The following is a 21,091-nucleotide window of genomic DNA, read 5'->3' on the forward strand; positions in this document are numbered from 1 at the left end:
GATTTCAGCCTCTCTCAGGCAAAAATCCTTCCTAATAAATGTCCAACCACCATGAAATCTCTCCATCCATTGCTTATCACCGGTGACGTTTCACTTTGCCACAGTGGCAGGATGCTGGAGCACCACTGTCCTGGGCCCCACTGTCCCACAAAGGACCACAAGCAGTCCTCCCAGTTAATCCAGTCCAGCTTCCATTTGCTCCCTGTGATCCATACCTGCCCTCTTGCCATTCTCTCTCTGCTTTTCATGGGGTGAGATAAAAAAAGCTGGTTTATCTCTCTAAACGTAAACTCTGATCTCGTATCAAATGCTGTTCAATAAATGAATACACACTCCCAGTTTTAAGTCATATATATACATATATACACATATTTCCATCAGCAGAGCACACTGGAAACTATTAACTTTCATCTCAACCTCTGCTGGGGGTAAAACACATCAACTTGACAGGTGGTCCAGTGCAGGAAGATGCACACAAAGAGGTCTGACTACAATTTCAGATGTCCTGTCCATTTTGGCTGCTGCGTACAACTTCCTCCCTCTGCCTTGGGCCAAGATCACATTTCTTAACGTTAAAAAAAAAGTCCAGCTCTTTGCAAACAGCTCTGTGGGCCACCCCATATCCCACTAACACTACAAGACACAGCAGAGTCATAAAACCATTGACATTTTCACCAGAACATTTTCTTAATTACAAATACTGATAAAAACCTGCATTGCTTCTGCTTCTCAGACAATCCCAGCAACACTGACAGTGCTTGAGAGAGTGCCCAGGAGACAGAACATTTACATTTGCTGCAATAATGGCAGGGACCTTCTTACAGTCCACCAAGAGACAGCAAGTCAGTACCACCACTATGGAAACTTGCTGTTTGATCCAGATCTGAACAAGACCAGGTTTGATCAGTGTTGTAAATGGTGCTTCGTAAGCACAACTGGTAATCAATTTGGAAAAGAGGAGAAAATGTAAAGCAATAATTATCATTTCTACCTGCTACCCTTGCTCCCCCTACCCCCATCATAGTTTTACAACCCTTCTTTGAGTCTGCTTAGGTAACCAAACAATCCAGGAGGGAAAGGAGTTGAAAAGCCCCAGCAATGGGAGAAGCAGCTGCCAGTTCTGCCAATATAGTGTTGGGGGATGACGTGTTCTAGGAACTGCCCGTATCTTTCAGGTTGCTCCTATCACTTCTTTCCTTGCAGCAGAAATGAATCAAATCTTTGTGAGTTAAAAGGCTGCAGGAAGCTGTACACAGACGTGGGGGGATTTACTCTTCAGATGAAAAAAAAAAAAAGACAAAAAACCCCACAAACCACTCACATTTCAGCAACCCTAGGTCTGCCTGCACCCCTCTTGCAAGAGCACTGTTGCATATTCCTCATTGTATTTATAAATAGGGCTGGTTTTATCATGTCACAGGCTGTCATTTACACTGACTTCTCTCTCTCTCAGCTCATGCACAGGAGCTCCCTGGCCTGAGTTTGTAAATACAGATTTGTATGAACAGGAACAGATACACCATCGTGCAATATGAGGCCATAATTCCACCGGGGAGAAAGCGTGAAAGGAACCCCAGGTAATGGAATTGTTTGTACATATTCACATAAATAATCTTAGCCCTTGTCCTGACATTAATATAAGAACACAAGTCTTATGGAGCTTGAAATCTTCCCCTGGAGAAACAACTTTGCAAAAGCAATGGAAGAAAGCACGCTGTGTAGAAAAAGCTGTTTGTAGCTTTGCTTGCTATTTAAACCAGGCTGATTAATCTTTAAGATCCAGCAGCTTCTCAGATTTTTCCCTTCCCTCCCTTATTCTACAGCCTTTTTATTAGTGCTTTAAAGTAACAGCACACCAAGGGCTCAGCTACACCCAGGACTGTGCACACAAACCCCCACCAACTGCAAAAGCAGCAGCTCATGCAAGAGCTCAGAGACCACCAGGCAGCTGGGGACATGAAGCAGAAGTGGGATACAAGGAATACAAACCAAAAAAGAACTGCAATGTGTGAATCTGTAAGAGATTGTTTAGTACAGCAATCACAGCCCTTCAGAAACCATGGCAGGACAACAGGATACAGCCTCAAGCTATGCCAGGGGAGGTTCAGGTTGGACACCAGAAGGAATTTCCTCATGGAAAGGGTGGTCAGGCATTGGGAGGGGCTGCCCAGAGTGGTTTGGAGTCCCCAACCCTGGAAGTGTTCAAGGAATGACTGGACATGGCGCTCAGTGCTCTGCGTGAAAAGGTGGGGATCAGTCACAGCTTGGATTCGATCTCTTTGGTCTTTTCCAACCTTAATGATTCTGTGTTTTTAGGTTTTCCAGTTGTATCCTCCAATCAGAACCATAAGGGTTCACATCTAAGCTTTCACTTTGAAAATGAGATCATAGGTCCTGGTAAAATTTTAGACTGACAACAAATACGTTCTCAAAGCTAACATATTAAAAAGCCCCCACCCTACAAATTTGGTAAAAGATGCTACTATTGACAGCCTGCTTTCATATATAGCAAGGTGGGAATGAGGGCAAGAAGATATTCAAAGAAGAAATATGAATGAACAGAAGGAATTTATAAGGAGCTTGGTACCTGCAGTGCGGTACGAAAGCCAGGCCACCCCCTTTCCAAAAACCTCTTGTAACCTAAAGCCCTGACTGTGAGGCCATGCTCCACCCCGTAAGGTTAAAAATCTCTATAAAAGTTTTCAGGTCTGGCCTTCAAGAATTGAAAGGTAGTCCAAGGAAGTCCTTCAGCACAACAGTGGGAAACCTGGGTTATGTGGAACACCAAAAAAAAGCTGTAACAAAACCTCAGTATGAAGCACAGTACAGAAGATTTCAACTAGGGAACAAGGCAAGTCCAGCACCTCAGGAGAAATCTTCCTTTTCCTAAGTTACTTGGGAGATACAGAATGAAGAGAGAGAATCAGACCACCATTAGTCTGTGAGTTTTCTACCTCCAGGTCTAACTGCACCATGCAAAGGCTCTTTGCCTTTGCTGGAACAAAAAATCCTGCATAAACTATATATATGTAATGCATATGTTGCACAAAACTAAGTTTACATAATAAAGAGAATATATATTTGCTTTGATCTCAAGCTGCCCCATAAATTTTTAATAACAGCTGTAAAACAGAAATCTTTGGCTAGAAATCCTCAGCAGCAATGAAATTTAAGCTCCTACTCATTACAGGTTAAGAAAACCCATTTCCAATCCATTCCTTGTTACCAACTTCTCACAAGGAGAAATGCAAATGTCATCCACAGCCATTTATTTATTTGTAGATTATTCTCTTCAGCCTGGCTCTCTCCAAAACAGAGGGAAAAGGGACTATTCAATCTGGTTTGTCATCTTTGGTCCTATTAGCAGAGGCATTGCTAAATTCAGATATCACAATCCTCCCATTTTATATTTCACTGGAAGGATGCCTCAATCTGTTTTTTTTTTCTCTACAGAGAAACTGTTAAACCAAAAGTACTAAAAAAATAACTTCTCTACGATGCACCACAAATAGATTACAGTTTCTAGTTCAAGTGCAAAGGGACAAAGAAACCAAAATCTTTTTATATGCAGACATTAAAGTAAAAGCAGGAAACAGACTTAACATCTGGCAAAAAAACATTAACCCTTGTGCGTTCAGTGATGCAACTCACAGAACTTCCTTTGCTGTCAGCTCCTTCCCCCCCACTAAAGAATCACCACTATTGTACAGCACTTAAAACAGTGTGTTCACTGCTCCAAAAGGTGCAATTATCAAATACATTATCTAGAAAAAAGATTACAATAAAATAAATACGAAATTCCTTGTTCAAGTCTTACATATATCACTGCATGCAAGGAAAGTATCACACAAGCATTTTTTAGGAGGAAGATTTTTAGAAAACAGTATTTAAAGCCAGTTTTTGGGGGTAGAAAGAGGACAGATGATTACAGTGCTGTATGATAAGATGAGAAACAGCGAGCTAATGGGATAGAAAACTGCATACACTGGAGACAGCTTTACAAGTTAGAGAAATGACAGGCAAATAGCAATCACACCACACCAAAAAGGCACTGACAAGTCAGAAAAAACCTTCATTTTCTAAATGACAGCAGACTTAGTCCCTCTGTATGAAGAGCACACAGAGCTGGAGTTAAAGAGTAACTGAGAGTCCCAGAGATGTTTGGAGAGTACCCAAAATGGAGAGAAACCATTCCCCGTCCTCCTTCCACAGGGTTTGTGCCCCTCTGGACAAAGCCAGGTGGGTTTTTCTGGATGCAGATCCATCAGAAATCCAAGCTGTGTCCTACCCTCCCTCCCTGCCAGGGGTGAGCGCTTGCAGGGTCCTGCTGGCTCAGAACTTTGAACACACCCCAAATCACTTTCAGCAAAACTATCCCAGCTGGATCAAGCACAAAATTACAGAGGTCCATGTTCTCCTGACTGATTCCATCCAAACCATGTGAGAGAGTTACTAAACAGCCCTGTCAACACATTGGTGAGGATGGGAAAGGGAAGGACTCACAATCCAGCACACAGAGTTTAAATACTGTATTTGTTCATGCTTAAAGTGGCACAGGACTAAACACGGGGTGAAAAAAAAAAAGAATTAAATAAGCCAAATTGAAAAAAAAAAAGGTGACTTAAATTAGAAATTAAGGCCATTGGCTCTCTAGGAACTGAACTATCAGCACCTCCCTTCACAAGGGCTAACCTGGGCTCCGGGTATGGAACACCCAACAGGAGAAAACACTGCAATGGAACACGTCTGGACCTCTCTTTGGGTGGGAAAGGGGGGATACAGAGGATATCCAGAACACCTGCAGCCCACAGTGAGGATGACTGCAAGGATATGCTGCGGAGGAGTCAAATGTTCTAGGCTCTCCTCAGCATCCACCATGGCATTATCCAGCCTTGCTTGCACCAGAGATAAAGCAAGCTTCTGATCTGACCACAACAGCATATTTCTTACACCTGATTTTAACTGAACTCAGTCTCTATGCTGAGTTTTGCAATTCTTGCATAAACATTACTTTATAACTGCCCAAAAGCAGAGGCACAAACCTGCATAGCTCTGTGGTGGTGCAGATGAGAGCCAGCTCCAGGCAACGCTTTCAGGACATACCCCCTTATTTTTGCACCACTGCTGCGCTGCAGAAAAAGAGCACCAAAGCAGGAGCCTCACTGAATCTCCAATTACAAAGTCTACCATGTAAAATGTCAATTAAACAATTGCCTTCTAACTCTCCCTTGTGCCAGCCAGTGTTCAATCCAGTAAGAGTTGCACGTCTTTAAGAACCATAGTAAAACACTTTAAAAGCTCCACTTTCCAAAAGTAAGGTGAGAGAGAGAACTGGGGAAAGAATGAAAAGCACAAGGATGCATCTCCATGAAAATTATCAGTTTAATTTCCCTTTGCACATACCACAGAACTGCAGAGGTTGGACGGCACCTCCCAAGCTTGTCCAGTCTAACCCCCCCTGAAGTGCAATTTTCCAGTCCAATTGCTCCAAAAATAACTGTGCAGGAACACGATGATCCACCTGGATTTAGGCTGGTGCTGGGGTAATGACTGGACTATAAAAATACGTCTTCCTATGAAGCCCAGCAGTCTCAGAGCCGTGGGGTAGGGATGGCCCAGCAGGGTAGTTTCTGAAACCTCAGAGAACGTTGCTAAATCTTTTGCTTGGTGGTTAAGGCCAAAACCGAAAAGTTAGTCAAAACTGGGTTTAAGCAAAGTTTAGAACTGGGAACTGTGACTGCAAATGGCACGGGAACAGATACAAAAGAAAGACCATCAACAGTAGCAGGGAAATCAAGCAAGAGAAACTCGAGGTGCAGCACCAAAACACGTAACCTGCAATTTCTCTTTCTGCGAACACCAGTCATGGTCCAAGACTCTCCTCAGCAGCTGTAAGAGCACAGAGCTTGTATCCAGCACATCCAAATTAATGCAGGAGAGTTTAGGAGGTCTGCCCAAGTAATGTCTCCACACAATTATAGCTCAGAAGTCATAACCCCTCCCTTCAATATTAAAGAAAAAAAGAAATCACATTTGCAGCCAAAATGTACTGATAATACTGCAATGGCAGCATGGCCCCGAGCCTGCTGCCTTCTCAGAAGTCATTCTCATTAGAAGAAAACTGAAGGATCATCTTCTTCATCCAGCGATTTGCAGGACATTTAACACACGCTGCTCACTAAATGACCAGCACCGTGGAATTTTTCAGGAGTGGGCAAGGGGAGTTTAAGTGTTTCAATCCCATCCCTGTGCAGGTTTTACCTGGAGGAGATGGACAGCATAAAGCAGAGCTGGGAAGCAGCACCCAGGAGGACACCAGAGGCAAATTTCTGTCATGGGGGGTGGGGGAAAGGCTGCTCACAGTAAATTGTTTTGTCAAATAACTAGAGGGAGGGCCAATGTCTCCCCTGGAAGGCTGACAGTAGAAGTCTGTCAGAAGCAAAAACAATGGATAATTATTCTTAAATATGAAAGGACCTAGAACTCAGTGATCTGCTAATTAAAAACAAAATATCCACAATATAGTTCCAGTTCAGTTCTTGTGAGAGCCAACAGAGAGCAATCCAACCACCTCTAACGTCAGTAAGAGCTTGTTTTAAGGACTCATCCCTTAAAGATATCAAAATTTAATGGAAATTGCAGATATTTAGTACTCATCTATTCCATATTCAAATATCTGAGCTCACACATAATACACCAGAGAATCTTCACCAACTCACTGTGTTTCAGCAGTTCTAGAAATCACTGAAAAGTAACTGGCAAACCAACTAAACTTCATTAGTGTAAAGCTGCTCCTTGAAGGCAGCTCTGGAGGGGCTCAAAGGAGTGAAGTCTTAGTTTTGTTTTAGCTGGTCATGCAGTGGGTAAGAATCAGAAAGCAGCTCCAATGTGTGAGAAGTAGCACAGACAAGCTCTGTGACAGGGAGAAGGAAAGATAAATTGTGACTTTCTGTGAAGATGACAACACTTAAAATTAAATGTCCTTGTCTTAATTTCTGCTCCCAGGTAGCCACAGTAGGTTGTGTGAGGGACAGAAGAAAACTAAGGTTTCTCCAGCCTATCTTTCCCACAGTGTTTTACAAAATAGGGAGGGAGTAGAGAGGTCCTCCAGATAAATCAGGATCTGCAGGCATCCAGCTGCAGGATCCCCAGCCTTCTGTGAGAAGTTTCCTCCTCACAATGCGTACAAGCCATCCATTAAAGGATCCACAAAAGACAAAAAAATCCCAGAATCACTTGGGTTGGAAAAGACCTCTGAGACCATGGAGTCCAGCCTGTGACTGATTCCCACCCTGTCACCAGACCAGGGCTCTGAGAGCCACATCCAGGTGCTCCTTGGACACCTCCAGGGATGGGGACTCCAAACCTCCCCAGGCAGCCCCCTCCAATGTCTGACAGCCCTTTCCATGAGGAAGTTCTTCCTGGTATTGGAAATGCTGGACAAATGCTGGACAAAAATCTTGAAACACAAAGCAGAATGACAGGTTTTAAATCCATCCTCCCCAAGTGTGGTGCCTCAGTGCGGGCTGAGGGGAGGCAGCTCCCACAATTTTAAGACTTGCAATATCCTAATTTGGAAGAGGTGTCCACATCCTTTACTCCAAGCACTGGACAGCAGGAATTCCTTTAAGGACAAGCAGAGGAGATGGCCACGACAACTCCATGGTCACTGTCTCCCTTTCACCTGCCAGCTCACGAGTCAGACACCTCTAAATTAGGAGGGACATTTGTTGAGGGACATTCATTGAGCCTTTCCCTGAGCCACAGACACCTCAGAGTGACCACCCTGAACATCACTGGATACCCCGTGGTCAGGGCTTAAATATTCCCTTAAAGCTTTCATTTTCCATTAAATTTAAAAAAAAAACAAACTGGAGCTTCATCCTCTAGCCAGGCAAGGGCCTGAAGAGCAGCATACCTGCATTCTGGTTTCTGCATTCTGGTTATTACCCAGACTGTTTATAAAACAATTTTAAAATGCCAGCTTTTGTGTATTACAGTTTTATTAATCTTGAATGATACATCATAGGTGCAGGACGCATAAAAGGGTTACAAAAACATGGTTTGCATCTTAAAATGCTTTAGTGAAAACAAATGAATTCTCTTTATTAAATGAATTGAACCTTGCTGTGTCCTCCACGGAAAGATTTCAGTATTAGTGAATCTCCTCCCTCATTGTTCTTTTTTCCACCGTATGTTAGGGGAGGAAAACAAGTATTTCGGCATTTACAGCTCCCAAATGGTTTCTCAGTTTTGAATTAAATAGGCTGTGATATGAACTATCTGAATACACAGAAATAAAGGAAATATTCTCTATGCACATGCAGAAGAGGCTACTTTTGTCAAAAAACAGGTTTACTGCTTCATCAGACTCTGGTTCCATGTGCTCAGCCAAGAGTGACAACCTCCACTCCACTGGTTTGACTTGATTTGAGATACTGGCAGTAGAAATACAATATTTATATTGTACACCGCAGCTACTGTTGGGGTCCATTACAAGAAACAGAGGCATTACAGCAAAAGGCTTAGGCTTTAGAAAAAGGCATTTATATATTTTAACCTATTTAAATAGAAAACTTTTTTAACAAGAAACCAGATTTTGAATTCAGGTTATAAACTCAAGTTTAGGTGTAATTACAAAGAGAAGGTAGAGATGCTTCATGGCTGGTTTTATCAGCCAACTTAGCCAACAATCAGCTTTTATTCTTATCAAAGATACAGATGCATCCATTTGCCATTAAACAGATCTGTTTCCCACAAACTGGACACAGCCTCCAGGCTCCAGATAAGCAGGGAATCTGGCCTTCTAGCATCCAGAGTACAGGAATTTTAACACCTTCCTGGAGCAGCATTTAAACTGATCATTAGTGTCAACAAATACAATCCAAATGGACCGTCCCAAACCTCTTTGGAAGCAGAGACTCTTTTCTGCTTGTTCAGTGTTTAACACCCTGGAGGCCCAGCTCCAGCAACGCCCTCTAACTGCAGCCACTTTAATCTTCATTTTAACTATTTTATGAGTCATTTGTACGCCAAGGTAACCCACCTAAGCAATCAAATACAACCCAAAAAATATCTGGATCCCAGTTTTACAAGCCTCAGAGGGGAAAGAAGATAATACCTGAACAAGTTCCACGTTCCAAGCCAAGGTTTTATGGAGGAAGGGGAGGTTGGAAGGGGACCGAGAGAGGGATGATCTTCCCATAGCACTGCAATGCCACAGGAAAGCACCACGTTTAATGTAATCAAGCTCTACATTGCAGCCATATGGAAACAATTTCAGTCAATAAACAACTCCTGCAAGAAGACAGCAGAGGAACAGGAAAATCAGATCCTGATTTAACCAGGAGGCAGGAGAGCTGTTGGCTGAGCTCAGAGGCTGCCATGAAACAAAATACCCATGTCCACCAAAACTCCACAGCTTTGGGTCCCTATCACTTGCCTTTGACTTCCACACCTCAGACAGCAGGAGTACAAATGGCACAGCTGCTTCCACAGTGGTTCCCAGCTTCCAAGATCCTGTGCCTCAGTGCTCTCCCCTTTTTTCCCCCCTTCCCAATCTCTCCTCAAAGCCTATTGCTGTGGCCAGCTTCCCACCCGATAGCCAGAAAGGAAGCAGACATCCCAAACTTTAGATACTCACCCGACCTCTCTGCCATTATCTGCCTGGAATTTGCAGGTTTCAAAATAGGGATTTTTCTCAGGGAGCAAATCCTTAAAAACACCCACCTTGAAAAAAAAAACCAACCCAAAGCACCACACATTTCACTTTTTCCTGTTAGTAGTATTTAAATGAGGCTTAGTTTCAAGATCCCATATTATCCAGGATCCTGAAAACCAATGGCAAAAATACTGCCTCTCCTGCAGAAGACAACATTCCTGTGCACTGCTGATTACAGCTGCAACACCAAGGGAGTAAAAGCTAAATCAGTTTGGGACAGGAAAAGGGAAATTCAAGGGAACAGCCAGCAAGCGAAGGCAGCTGCATTTTTAACAAAAAGCAAGAAGGCACAGTGCTATGAATAAATCAGAATTTACTTGAGTATGACAGAGGAGTGGCACCAGTATTTATGAGAATAATGCCCATGAACTGAAGGGTAATTCATGAGTGTCTTCAGGAGTAGCTGCTTGGTTGGAAGTTCATCACTTCCACAATGCCATGGGATCTGGCAGCACATGTGCCACAACCACCCCAAGAGCGCTGCCATTTTACACTTGAGGACATCCAGAAACAAAAGGCCTTGGGATGTTTCTCTTAACAACAAAAGTGCACGACTCAAGTATAAAAAACAAATACAGTACCATTAATAAAATTTAAACCCCAGTAGCTTTCTGGTAGAAGGGAAAACCACTGAGAGTACAGTCCCCTGTAGACTGGGGCAACACACCTTTGTCACATGAAGCACCTTCTAATTCACCAGCAATAAAAGATGATTCCCAGCAAATCCATTAGCAGAGAAACATTTAAATCAGCCTAAAACCCATGCACCAAAGAGGCCTTTCACCCCAGGCCAGGTGGGTGTTCCTATTTTGCCAATGCTCAGCAAGGGGATGGAGCAAATCTGCAAATCTGTAAGCTAGTTATCCATCCAGGCAAAGAACAGGAAAAGGAAAATCCGTGTTTTCCCAGTAAAGAATTACGCTAACAAGGACACCGGTAATGCCAGTCAGCACATTTTAATGGCAGAAGTCTTGATAAAGGACTAACTTTGCCCTTTTGAGATTACAAATGGAGATGAGCAGAATCAAGCACACGCACAGAGCGTACTCTGGTTCTGGTGGAAACCCACATCGGCTGCTCCGTATTCAAGAGCTGTCAGTCAGCCAGTTCTTAATCTACTTCCTGGGATTGCATCATGCTAATTTTTTTTTTTTTTGTCACTAAATTTAAGGTCTGATGCAGTTCAACATTTTTATCACTGCAGATAAAAATCTGTGTGACACCAGGGCTGTAGCACAACAGGACATTATTAGGAGGAAAGGACAGCAGGAGAAAAGAGGCTGAAAACCTGCCTTAAGTTAGCTCAGGAAAGCCAAACCCATCAGAATACAAAGGCTAATTTATAATCTAAAAAATGCAGACTGTAAGTACTAAATGGCAGACTTTACTTGAGTAAAGAATGTCAGTACTGGGGCAGTGAGGCTCATGAACAGGACTTCCCTGTGCAAAAGGGCTCCTGGGAACCTTTTCAATGGCTGTGCAGCAAAAAGGGCTAAAGGCACCTCAGAATTTGGTATGGATCAGACACAGGCTGCAACAAGCACCGTTTTTGGTCTCCACAATGTTAAAAATAAACGGAGAGCATGAAGAATCACCGGATGATCTGAGTGCTGGAGAAAATGCCTCAGAGTGAGACTTAAAAGCTCAACTCTGTTTCCTTATCTATCAAGTAACTTGATTACAGAGTGTAAGTACCTTCATGGCAAGAAAGTCCTGGATACTAAAGGGCTCTAATCTTGTCAGGAAAATCCTAACAAGAACCAGCGGCAGAACTTAGACTAATTCAAATTAGAAATCAACCACTTACAACTACCAAGAGAAGTGATGAGCCTGAAATTACCAGTGATGGACACTCAGGGCTGGAAAGCTTTCAAATTGTTTTTAGCCAAACATCATTTACTGGTCTCAGTTTCAGAGTAAATGATTAAAATTTAAAGGCCTGTGATACAAAGCATATAAAACATATCAGGGAAGGCAATTTAATTATCTGTTCTCGCCTTAAATTTTATGAATCTCCAATATGTTAACATCACTCAACTTCTGTGGACCAGGAAATTAAAGAGGGAGGAATAAGTTTCAAGTTCAGCAAGTTCCCTCTTTTTCAGACTTATCACTAAACAGCTGGAACTCCCATGAAATACAAACAGGGAACGACCAACTAAGATGTCTGGAAACCACGTGTGATACAATTTAGTGGGGAAAACTCTGATCAGCTACTTACCCCTCCCACCTGGGGCATGAAAAATCAGTATTAGCTTAAATACCTAGTTCTCATTCTGGATAACTACACCTCTGACATCCAGGTTTCTACTCCCAAGAGCAGCAGCACTCACTACCAGCCAGCCACGTCAAAAAGCTTGCCCTGCATCATAAAGTAAAACCTATGGCAGAGCCTAGAAAGGAAATTTCATTGCCAGGAAGAACTTTCCAACACCCAAGCATCACTTCCATGTCAGAGCTGCTGCACACCCAGTTGCTCAAACCCCCAAACGCTGCCAGTTAAATCACAAAGAGATTTGTGGTAAAAGCTGACATTGTAATCAGAGAATCTGATCATGGCAGAGAAAACATCCAAAGTAAAGGTCAGAATAAATATCCAAGCAGGAACAGCGCTTGTATTTGATGAACTAACTAACTGCTTTCTGCTGCCATCAGTATTACAGTGGCATGGCAAGAACAAAAAGCAGATTCAGTGCTTGCCTCAGAGCTCAGAAGAAACGGGCAGCTCGAAATGCAGGAAATGACTATATGCTGCACTTCCCAATTGATAGGGCAAGGGCTTATCAGAAGAACAAAACTGGCTGTTCACAAGGCCCTGAAAGAGTAGCCTACACTATTGTTTCAGTGGTAGTTATCCTGCTGCTGAACTTAAAAATTCTAAGGAAGTGAAAAAAAGACTTCTTAAACACTAAGTTCAGAAGCGGGGGGAAGACTGATACCAGGAACTCAGGACAAGCAGGGTTCAGCTGGGGGCAGAGCCAAACATAATTAATATAATTTTTATGCCTGGCTTGTAAATTTGTTCCTTAACCCAACATTAAGATCTCATCTACCACCACAGCAGTGAATGGGATTCATGTAAATTTAATACAGCTTAAAAATACATCTTGTACATATGGAGAACAAAAAAAATGCCACCTCTATGCATGAAGCAGGTGTCAAAATTTGTTTCCTCAGGCTGGAAGAAACTCTTTCCTGGAAGCAACACTCCACCCATTGGGCAAATAGAGACTGGAAGCACTACCTGCCAGCATTCCATGGGCACACACATGAAGTGGGATCTTTGTCAAGCCGTATTACAGAAGTGATTTAGGTGTACTCATGTACAACCTGATGGAAGGGCTTGGAACTAAGTTTCAGGCTGGTAATTGCACTGAAATCAAGATGAAATGATGGAGTGAACGTTCAGAGTGGAATTCTGTAGCAAAAAGTGAATTGACCTTCCACAGCTCCTGGTTGGCTGCACAGGAAAGATAAAGCAGAGCACACTCTGTCAGGAGCACTACGGCAGTTCCCAGTTTTAAGAGCAGACTTTAACTTCAGACTCTGCCTGCAGCTTTGATTTAGAACTGGGAAAAGGGAAATCTCCACACAGACAGGGAGAATAACCAGTTATAGATTATTTCTTTTCATTCTCAATAACGCACATCAAAACAGTAATTGTTCGATGCTGGTGTCTGCATTAACATGGGGCTGAAGCAAAACAAATGACAAACATGTCTGTGCATTCCTGAGATAGATCTGAAGTCCAACACCAAAAAAATCCTATTAAATGAAGCAGAAGAAAAGCAGTGCAAGAAAGAAGGGCATCCCTCACAGTCTTGGGAGGGGCATCTCTCACAGTCTTGAGAGAAAGTTTGCTTTTGGCCTGATGGGGGGTAGAGTATAATGGATTTAAAAGCAAGAAAATTAACTGAATAAATAAGGATGAGAAGTGTTGAGCCACAGAAGTCAGTGGGAAATCCTCCCACCATCAAAAAAAAAAAAATCTCTGGACTTAAGTATTCTTAATGTGCACATTAGATGGCCAGCCAATAAATTCCTTATCGGGTTACTGTATACCAATATATCACAGATGGAAAGTGCAACAGATGGGGAAGAGACACCTGAGTTGAAGTGCCACTGCCTCAGTCCATGACCTTACATGAGTCACTCGGCCCTTGTGCCTCGGTTTCTCCATTTGTAAAATACCAACACCTCTGTCAAGCAGTTCTGGAGATTTACAAACAGAGGTACGAAGTATTGTTGTGTCATGAACAGTGAAGGAGGGCAGTGGCTTGGCCAGAACGATCAGGTGGGAGCCATTGGAGCTGCGCTGCGCTGGCCACCACGCGAGCTATGGCCATAAATCGATCAGCCCTGATTAGGCCGGGCTTTACGACACCATAATTGTCACAGCAGCAGCTCCGGGAGTGTGACATGAGCCCTGCGCTCAGCAGTGTCACACAGGAAGCCTGCACCAACCCCAAGCCTCTGCTAAACCCAAGTGCAACAGCAAAGAACAAGAGCTTCCCAAACCCAACAGATATTGTAAGGTTATCAAGGATAAAAGCTTCTCCACGTGCTCATATGACCCAGGCTAACGCTGTGTGAGCGCCCAGTCCAGAGGGGAAGAATATAACCAAGAGCATGTTTAAAGAAAGAGATATATCACTTGAAATCTGCAGGCACAACACAGAAATAAATGTGTTTCTCACAGTGACAAGATGAAATTTTCAGTTGGTCAGTGACTACAAAGCTGATTCTCTACTTCTGGCTGTGGATCACATGACAGCCTCAAATACGTAAGAACATTTTATCTGCCAACTTGCAATGAAGACCACATAGTTAATAGTTTGCAACCTCCTTTCCCCCAGAAGATCTTCAGAGTTGAGTAATAAAATTCCTCACATGATTTCAATGAGAGGGTTCACTTGTCAGGGGCTGTTTCGAGATAGTATCATATGTCAGGGAGGTGCTGCTCAGATCAAGTTTTCCAACCTTGTGTTTTCAAGGCTTGACTGAAAATGAGAAAAAAAAAAAACTTCAGGTGATAAAAGTTTGAAACTCGAGAAAAGAGAAATAATCTCTAGATGTTATTTTCAAAATGTCAAAGTTAGCCAATTAATGAGGGGAGGAAGAAAAACTGATTAAAGCCCTGACAAACCCTTGAGATCACAGAGTGATTTCGAGTTCTGCCGCAGACTCCCTGTAGGAACCCGGGCAAGTTGATCCCTCTACACTTTGGTTTGCCACCTGCGAGACGAAAAATAGCACTTTCTTTTCATATCCTGTCATTCTTGCTCATATTGTTCCCCAAATTAAAAGCATTTGTCAAAACACTTATCTTTAGCATTTATCCTGGGAATTGCATTCACAGCTACCACACAACCCGTTTGCATGAGTGAGTGTTCATATACAAACTCTTAGGACACTTTGCTACCCAGCTATCCTAACTTAATACAAGTCAGAAGGGTGCTGTAGTCAATACATGAATATTAGAATGCTAAAATACAGTTTATTACTAATCTTACAAATAAAACCAGCTTTAGGGTTATGCGTTAGACCCCCCTCCAAAAAAAGAATCAAATTCTCCTCATTATGTCCTAAAAACCCCGCTGTAATCACAGTATTGGTCTCATTGCATTGATAACCCACAAGATCATATTATCAGCATAGGTATAATTAAAGACCAATCCCACAAGGACATGTATGCAGAATCCAATCCCCGTTTTGTTAAAATCAGTATAACGTGAAATCAACTTCAGGGACTTTAGAATCAAAGCTGCATGAAGTTATCGGTAGGAGGAACAAAGGCATCCTTTTTTTTTGCAGTAGGATTCTTAAGCTGACAGTATTTTGATTTCAAATTCTAAACTTTGAAGATTAAAAAGATTTGCTACAGATGCCAATACCATAGCCTGTCATTCCGTAACATCCTTAAAAGCTCTGCACAGAAATCATTGTGAAGCACAAGTTGCTTTCTTTAGATTAAAATGTGCTGTTACTTCCTGAAAATTCATTTGTTTTTTAACATATACAACCAAGCATCTTCCCAGATCCCCTGGTATAAGGAACAGTACAGCTTCCTCCTTTCTCATGGTTCAGTTTCATTAATTCTCCTAATTCCCCAGCCAAAGACCCAAATTTCACCCCTGCCCCACTGACACACAACACAAAAAGAGCAGTCCCAAAAGTTAACGAGAGAACAATTCCTGACAGTCACACTTAATAAAAATGCATTTTATTAAAAAGTAAATTAGTTTTAAAAATGAATGTCAGAGCTCCACTGTTTTCCCAAATCCAGGCAGCAATGAAAAAACATACCAAACACCCCCATGAACCTACGGATTATCACTATAAACTAAACACTTCATAATAATTTAGTTTTCAAAACACTGCACAGCCATGAACTTTTAATATCCCTTTGTAAGAGACCAGTAAGACCCACACAGACACTGCCTTAAAAATAAGCTTCCTGCAGCTGACAGCAGCTACCAACTCTGTGGAATTATCAGAGAGAATTATGCTAGAGAGATGCACGTTGTCCAGAAAGGTCAACAAACCCAGGGGATTGCTTGAGACCACTCAGTAAAGCAGTTCTAGAGATAACCAGGCCTCATCCACACAGGATTTTCTCCCAGATTTCCTTACCCCTCCTTAAAAATCCTGCCGTTTCACCTAGGGTAGCATTCCTGTAACCCATCTGGCAGCCTGCATACCACAATGTCGTCTAGACCTGCTCTGCTCAGAACAGTGGGATGACACAGGAGTAAAAATGCTGATGCCTGTTCTGGTGCTTGCACTGGTGCTAAGGGAACGAGGGGAGGAAGAACAGGCAGCGCGGAGCAAAACACAAGTTCCTTGTTCCCAGCCTCCTGCCCAGGCTCGTCTGATAATTCTGTCAACCAGACAGAAAAAGTTGTGGCTGTCGCAGGGCTAAAGAATAATCTTCACATAAGGGAAGAGAACATCCCCAAAGCCCAGTTTTCACATGCAGAAACAAACCCTGTCCTTCCCAAGCCCGGTGCTCCCCAGACATGCAGATAACAAATACATCCCTGCACAAACAACATTTCCCATCCCTTTCTTCCTTCTCCCCTCTCTCCACCTCAGAGATGTTTTCTTAGCAATTTGGAAAAGAAATGCTAAAAAGGGAGATGCAAAACACAGAAATAAATTAAGTTTGTTCTCTCTACTGTTGACAGATTTGGTCCTAGCATGATGGGAGGAAAAAAAAAATGTTAGGAGTGATAAATCCATATATACCTACTCCGAACTACACCCCACTTCCCAAGGGACACGGTATAATGGTAAATAAATATAGATGCAGTTCCTACTAATGAGGCAGGGTACAGCAAGGCCAAAGAAAATGCAATCATCTCGGGGAAAAAAACTGCACAGGACTCCTCCTCTCCCATCCATGGAGGAAATCAAATGCCAGCTGCACCATCCCAGGAAGGAAGCAGAGCCTGTACCTGATGAGCCCTGCAGAAATGAGCGAGTCATATCACGGGACCCGAGCAGGCACTTCAGGCTTTCGCCAGCCCACAAATCGTCTGCAGAGCACAATTCCTCGCTCCGGTATTTTACGTGGCATCATTCATGCAAATTGTAGGGGTATTTTTCCCCAGTGTTTTCTTTTTTCCTTCCCTCCATCCCCACTAGTTTGAAGCAGGGGGACGTAGGTAGCGTCTCCCAGCTCCGCGTTCCCTGGCCATCAGTTTAACACTTTCCTCCCTACAAAGTTTAAATCTCCCCAGTTTTTGTTCATAAACGTTTTGTACTTAAAAGCCACCGAATCACACTCCCAGTGTTACTCGAACAAATTGAGACAGGACTCGACTCCACAAACATGCTTAAACCTTCATTTCCTCTTCCTTCTTCCTTCCCCACCCCCAAAAAGAGCTGCTTTTTTTTTTTTTTTTTTTGTCCCTAACACGAAGGAACTGGGGAAAAAACAGCACGTCCAACCAAGGCTTCTCCAGACCTATCGCAAAGAACAAAATGCTTCCGAAGAAGTGCTCTGCAAACATACCAAGAGACACTCCAACAACTGGGGGGGGGGGGGGGGGGGGGGGGGATAAAAAAGAAAGAAAAGAACCCATCAGACAAAACTGAGGTCGAACAACTCGGCGGGGTCTGGCTCGGGTGTGTATTCTGCACCTAAATATACTCGCCTCCTGTTTTGTTTTAACCCCGAAGCCGAGGCAAACACTTCAGCAGAATTCCCTGCCGCTTCCCCCGACCGCTCCTGCGGTCTAACACACCGTTCTGCCCCAAAAACATCCCGAGCACGGGATACAAAAGCGTTTACCCCCCCCCCCCCCCCGCCATCCTCGCTGCCCACCTCTTCCCAAGAAGTACAAAATACACAAGCGTCTGACACCCCACCCAAGCTCTCCTCGCACGTTTTGGGAATGACTTCCCTCCGGGTCCTCCTCCTCCCCCACCCGTTCCCATGTTAAACTCTCCAGCAACCAGACACCCTTCGGGTTTCACGCCTTTGCCCTCCCCAAAAACCTCCCAAAGCCCCGGGAGCCGCCACAGATCTCACAGCCCTGGGAGCCAGCGGGCTTTGGAGTACCCCTGACCCCCGTTCCCAGACCTCCACCGGCACAAAGCTCCCAAAAAGGAGCCCCCGAAGCCCTCGCACAGCCCCAGCCAGGGCAGAACTCCCCGGCAGAGCGAGAGGGCTCCGTGCCCGGCTCCATCCCCGCAGGTCAGAGCCTCCCTCCTTCCCCTGCCGTCCCCGGGGGTCCCCGGGACAGGGAGCGCCGGGAATCGCACAAGCCCACCCCAAAACTCCGCGGCAAACAACAGCCGAACACCCCCAAACCGCAGCACCCACCCAGGCTGAGGGGGCTCCGCGGCCGCCGCTCCGTGCCCCCACACCCGGGAGATGGGAGGAATCAGAATAAATATACAAATGGCAGGAACAGCGAACCCCAAAGGTGCCCTGCCCTCCCGCTGCAGCCTCCCGGGGACACCTTCCTCCTCCTCCTCCCCCGCTCCGGGGGCACCCGCGGAGCCCCCCAAAGCCGCGGCTCCAACTCTGCCGCCCGTGCTGAGGGGCTGCCCCTGCCCACCCCCGCCCGCCCCCGGCAGCCCCCCTCACGCACATCCCGCTCTCCGGCTCGGCGCGACTCCCGGCGGTGCCGGCGGAGGGGGGACCCCTTCCCGCTGCCCTCCCTCCAGCCCACCCACCCGCCCGCCCCCTCCCCTCGCCACCGCCGCTCCCCCCCCGTATCCCCCCTCGACACTCACCTCTGGGTGCTGCCGGCGCCTCCGCCTCACCATGGACCGGCGGGACTGGGGGGGTCCCCCCGCCCGCCCCCGCCCCAGATTGAGGGGGGATTAACGGGGGGCGCGGAGGGACGAGAACAATAGGGGGGGAGGAAATCCCTCAGCCCCCCCACGCCCCCCGAGGACACGGCCCCCTCCCCGCCCGGTGCTCCTCCTGCCGCTCCCTCCTCCTCGCCCGCTCCCTCTCTTTTTTTTTTTTTTGGTTTTTTTTTTTTTTTGGCTCAATCACACCAGACCGACTGTCTTTGTCTGTCTGACAAGCGCCATGTTGATATCAACATCCGAGCCCCCACCTGCTGCAGCTGTGAGACCCTGGGACTTGTAGTTCCCCCCTCCCCAGGGTGACGGGGAGACCCGCGGCGCTGGGACTACAACTCCCAGCGTGCCGCGGGCGCGTGGCGCGCCAATGGGGCGGCGGGGCCGAGTTCGGGGCGGACTACAGCTCCCGGCATGCCTCGGAGGCGTCATGACGTCATCTAGGGCGGAGGGGCGGCAGGACTACAATGCCCATGACGCCTCGGGGCGCGGCGGGGCGGGCAGGAAGGGGGGCAGGGTTGTCCCGGTAAATAGAACCGGGGGACGCGATGAAGCTGGTGAGTGCCTGGGGCGGGGGGCCATGAGGGCGGGGAGGGGGCTCGGCCTTCCCCCGGCGGTGGGGGGGCTCCCGGGGTCGCCTCCGGGCTGCGCAGTCTCAGCTTCGCCAGGCGTGAGGGGAAACTGAGGCGCCGGGAGGGGGGCCTCAGGGAAAAGGTGGGGGCGTGATCCTGAGGGAGCTGGGGGGGGGGACTGAGGGATAAGGGGGTGATACTGGGGCGGGGAGGGGCTGAGGGAGTGGCGGGGGTCGGCCTTGAGGTGTGGGGGAAGGCGGGGGTCGGCCCTGAGGGGGGGATAAGGGGGGGGGCCGTTGCCCAGGTTTGAGGTGTTGAATGGGATCAAACCTCAGTAGGATCCGGGAGGCGGAGGAGAAAATGTTTCTCAGCCTTCCTAATCTTGAACATGAGTCTGGCGTGGAGCTTGGCCGCTGCACGTGTGGCTTCTGCTGGGCTCCGCTAGGAACGTGGATAAATCCCCGTGGTTTGAAATAAAGACGTTTTCCATCCGCAGTGTGATAATACAGGCAGATACTAATAAAAAAAAATTCAGCCTGGAACAGCTTTGCCAAGGATGCCCCTTGCTTCTGACGGGGATTTTGGTTCTGATATTACAGTCTTCTGTCAGGAAGTACATGACCCATGATATTGGTCTCCTCTCTAGATCTCCCTCTTGAACTGTTTAACTTTCCTGGAGACCTTGGGTTCAGGCACCACTTTTTTCCCCAGGAAGAATTTCTGTTTCATATAATGTGCTGCAGTTCTCAGTCTGGAGGTGAAAACCCAAGCAGTGTTCAACATACCTGAGTATAACATTTGATTTATTTAATCTGAAGTGACAGCATTATTCAGTCTAAGATTGTCTCTTCGTTTTGAGACTGAGCAGTGTGTTATAACAAAGCTTCATAGAATGAAATGTGGATTCCGGGCTGTTTTAGGACTTCTAGGAAATCACTCTCCATGGAAGTGTGTACAATTAATTCCAGAGGCAGGTGTTCAAGGAACTTGATCCTGCTTAATCTTACCTGTGTGATAAGGATCTGTGTGAGGATGAATATTACCAGTGTGACAAACACTGCAAAGTCAAGCACTTCTTAGTGTGATTGTTGCGGCTGATAGAATTCAGGGGGGAAAAGCAAACTGGGAAATATTTAAATAAAGACCCCAGTAGGAATGCAGAGCTCTTAAAATGTTTAGAGTCTTGCATAGGGACAGAGAGAGGAAAGGGATAGGGAGGGGAAATACAAACTGACTGGAGTCTGTATCACAGCATTTTTAGATCTGTGTATAAATTTACGGGCTGAGAATTATAAGATCAGTTTGTTCACCTTATATTTTTCTGGAGATGTGTCTGAATCTTGGGGTTATGGGGAGAGGAGTCAGATGCTTTTAATCCTCTTTTCTCATAGATTTGGGTTGAATTTGGAAGAACAGGGTAGAGGTGAGGGACTAGAGGAACGTTCCCTGTCCGTGGCAGAGGGGTTGGGAAGAGATG

General features: G+C 45.4%; 2 protein-coding genes across 10 annotated transcripts in view; one reads left to right on the forward strand and one right to left on the reverse strand.

The window, feature by feature from the left end:
* The window catches only part of HMBOX1 (homeobox containing 1), a 118,151-nt gene extending 99,007 nt beyond the window's left edge, over positions 1 to 19,144 (reverse strand). For all 9 annotated transcript variants that reach the window (XR_011150068.1, XM_069011858.1, XM_069011861.1 and 6 more), the window contains exon 1: positions 18,968 to 19,144. The gene's annotated coding sequence lies outside the window, so the exon portion shown is untranslated. The remainder of the gene's footprint in view (positions 1 to 18,967) is intronic.
* Positions 19,145 to 19,521: 377 nt separating this feature from the next.
* The window catches only part of INTS9 (integrator complex subunit 9), a 60,998-nt gene continuing 59,428 nt past the window's right edge, over positions 19,522 to 21,091 (forward strand). The window contains exon 1 of the mRNA XM_069011863.1: positions 19,522 to 19,599. Within this exon, the coding sequence (XP_068867964.1) occupies positions 19,591 to 19,599 (9 nt within the window). The 5' untranslated portion in view covers positions 19,522 to 19,590. The remainder of the gene's footprint in view (positions 19,600 to 21,091) is intronic.

Source organism: Aphelocoma coerulescens, chromosome 3 (assembly GCF_041296385.1).
Source record: "Aphelocoma coerulescens isolate FSJ_1873_10779 chromosome 3, UR_Acoe_1.0, whole genome shotgun sequence".
NCBI lineage: Eukaryota > Metazoa > Chordata > Aves > Passeriformes > Corvidae > Aphelocoma > Aphelocoma coerulescens.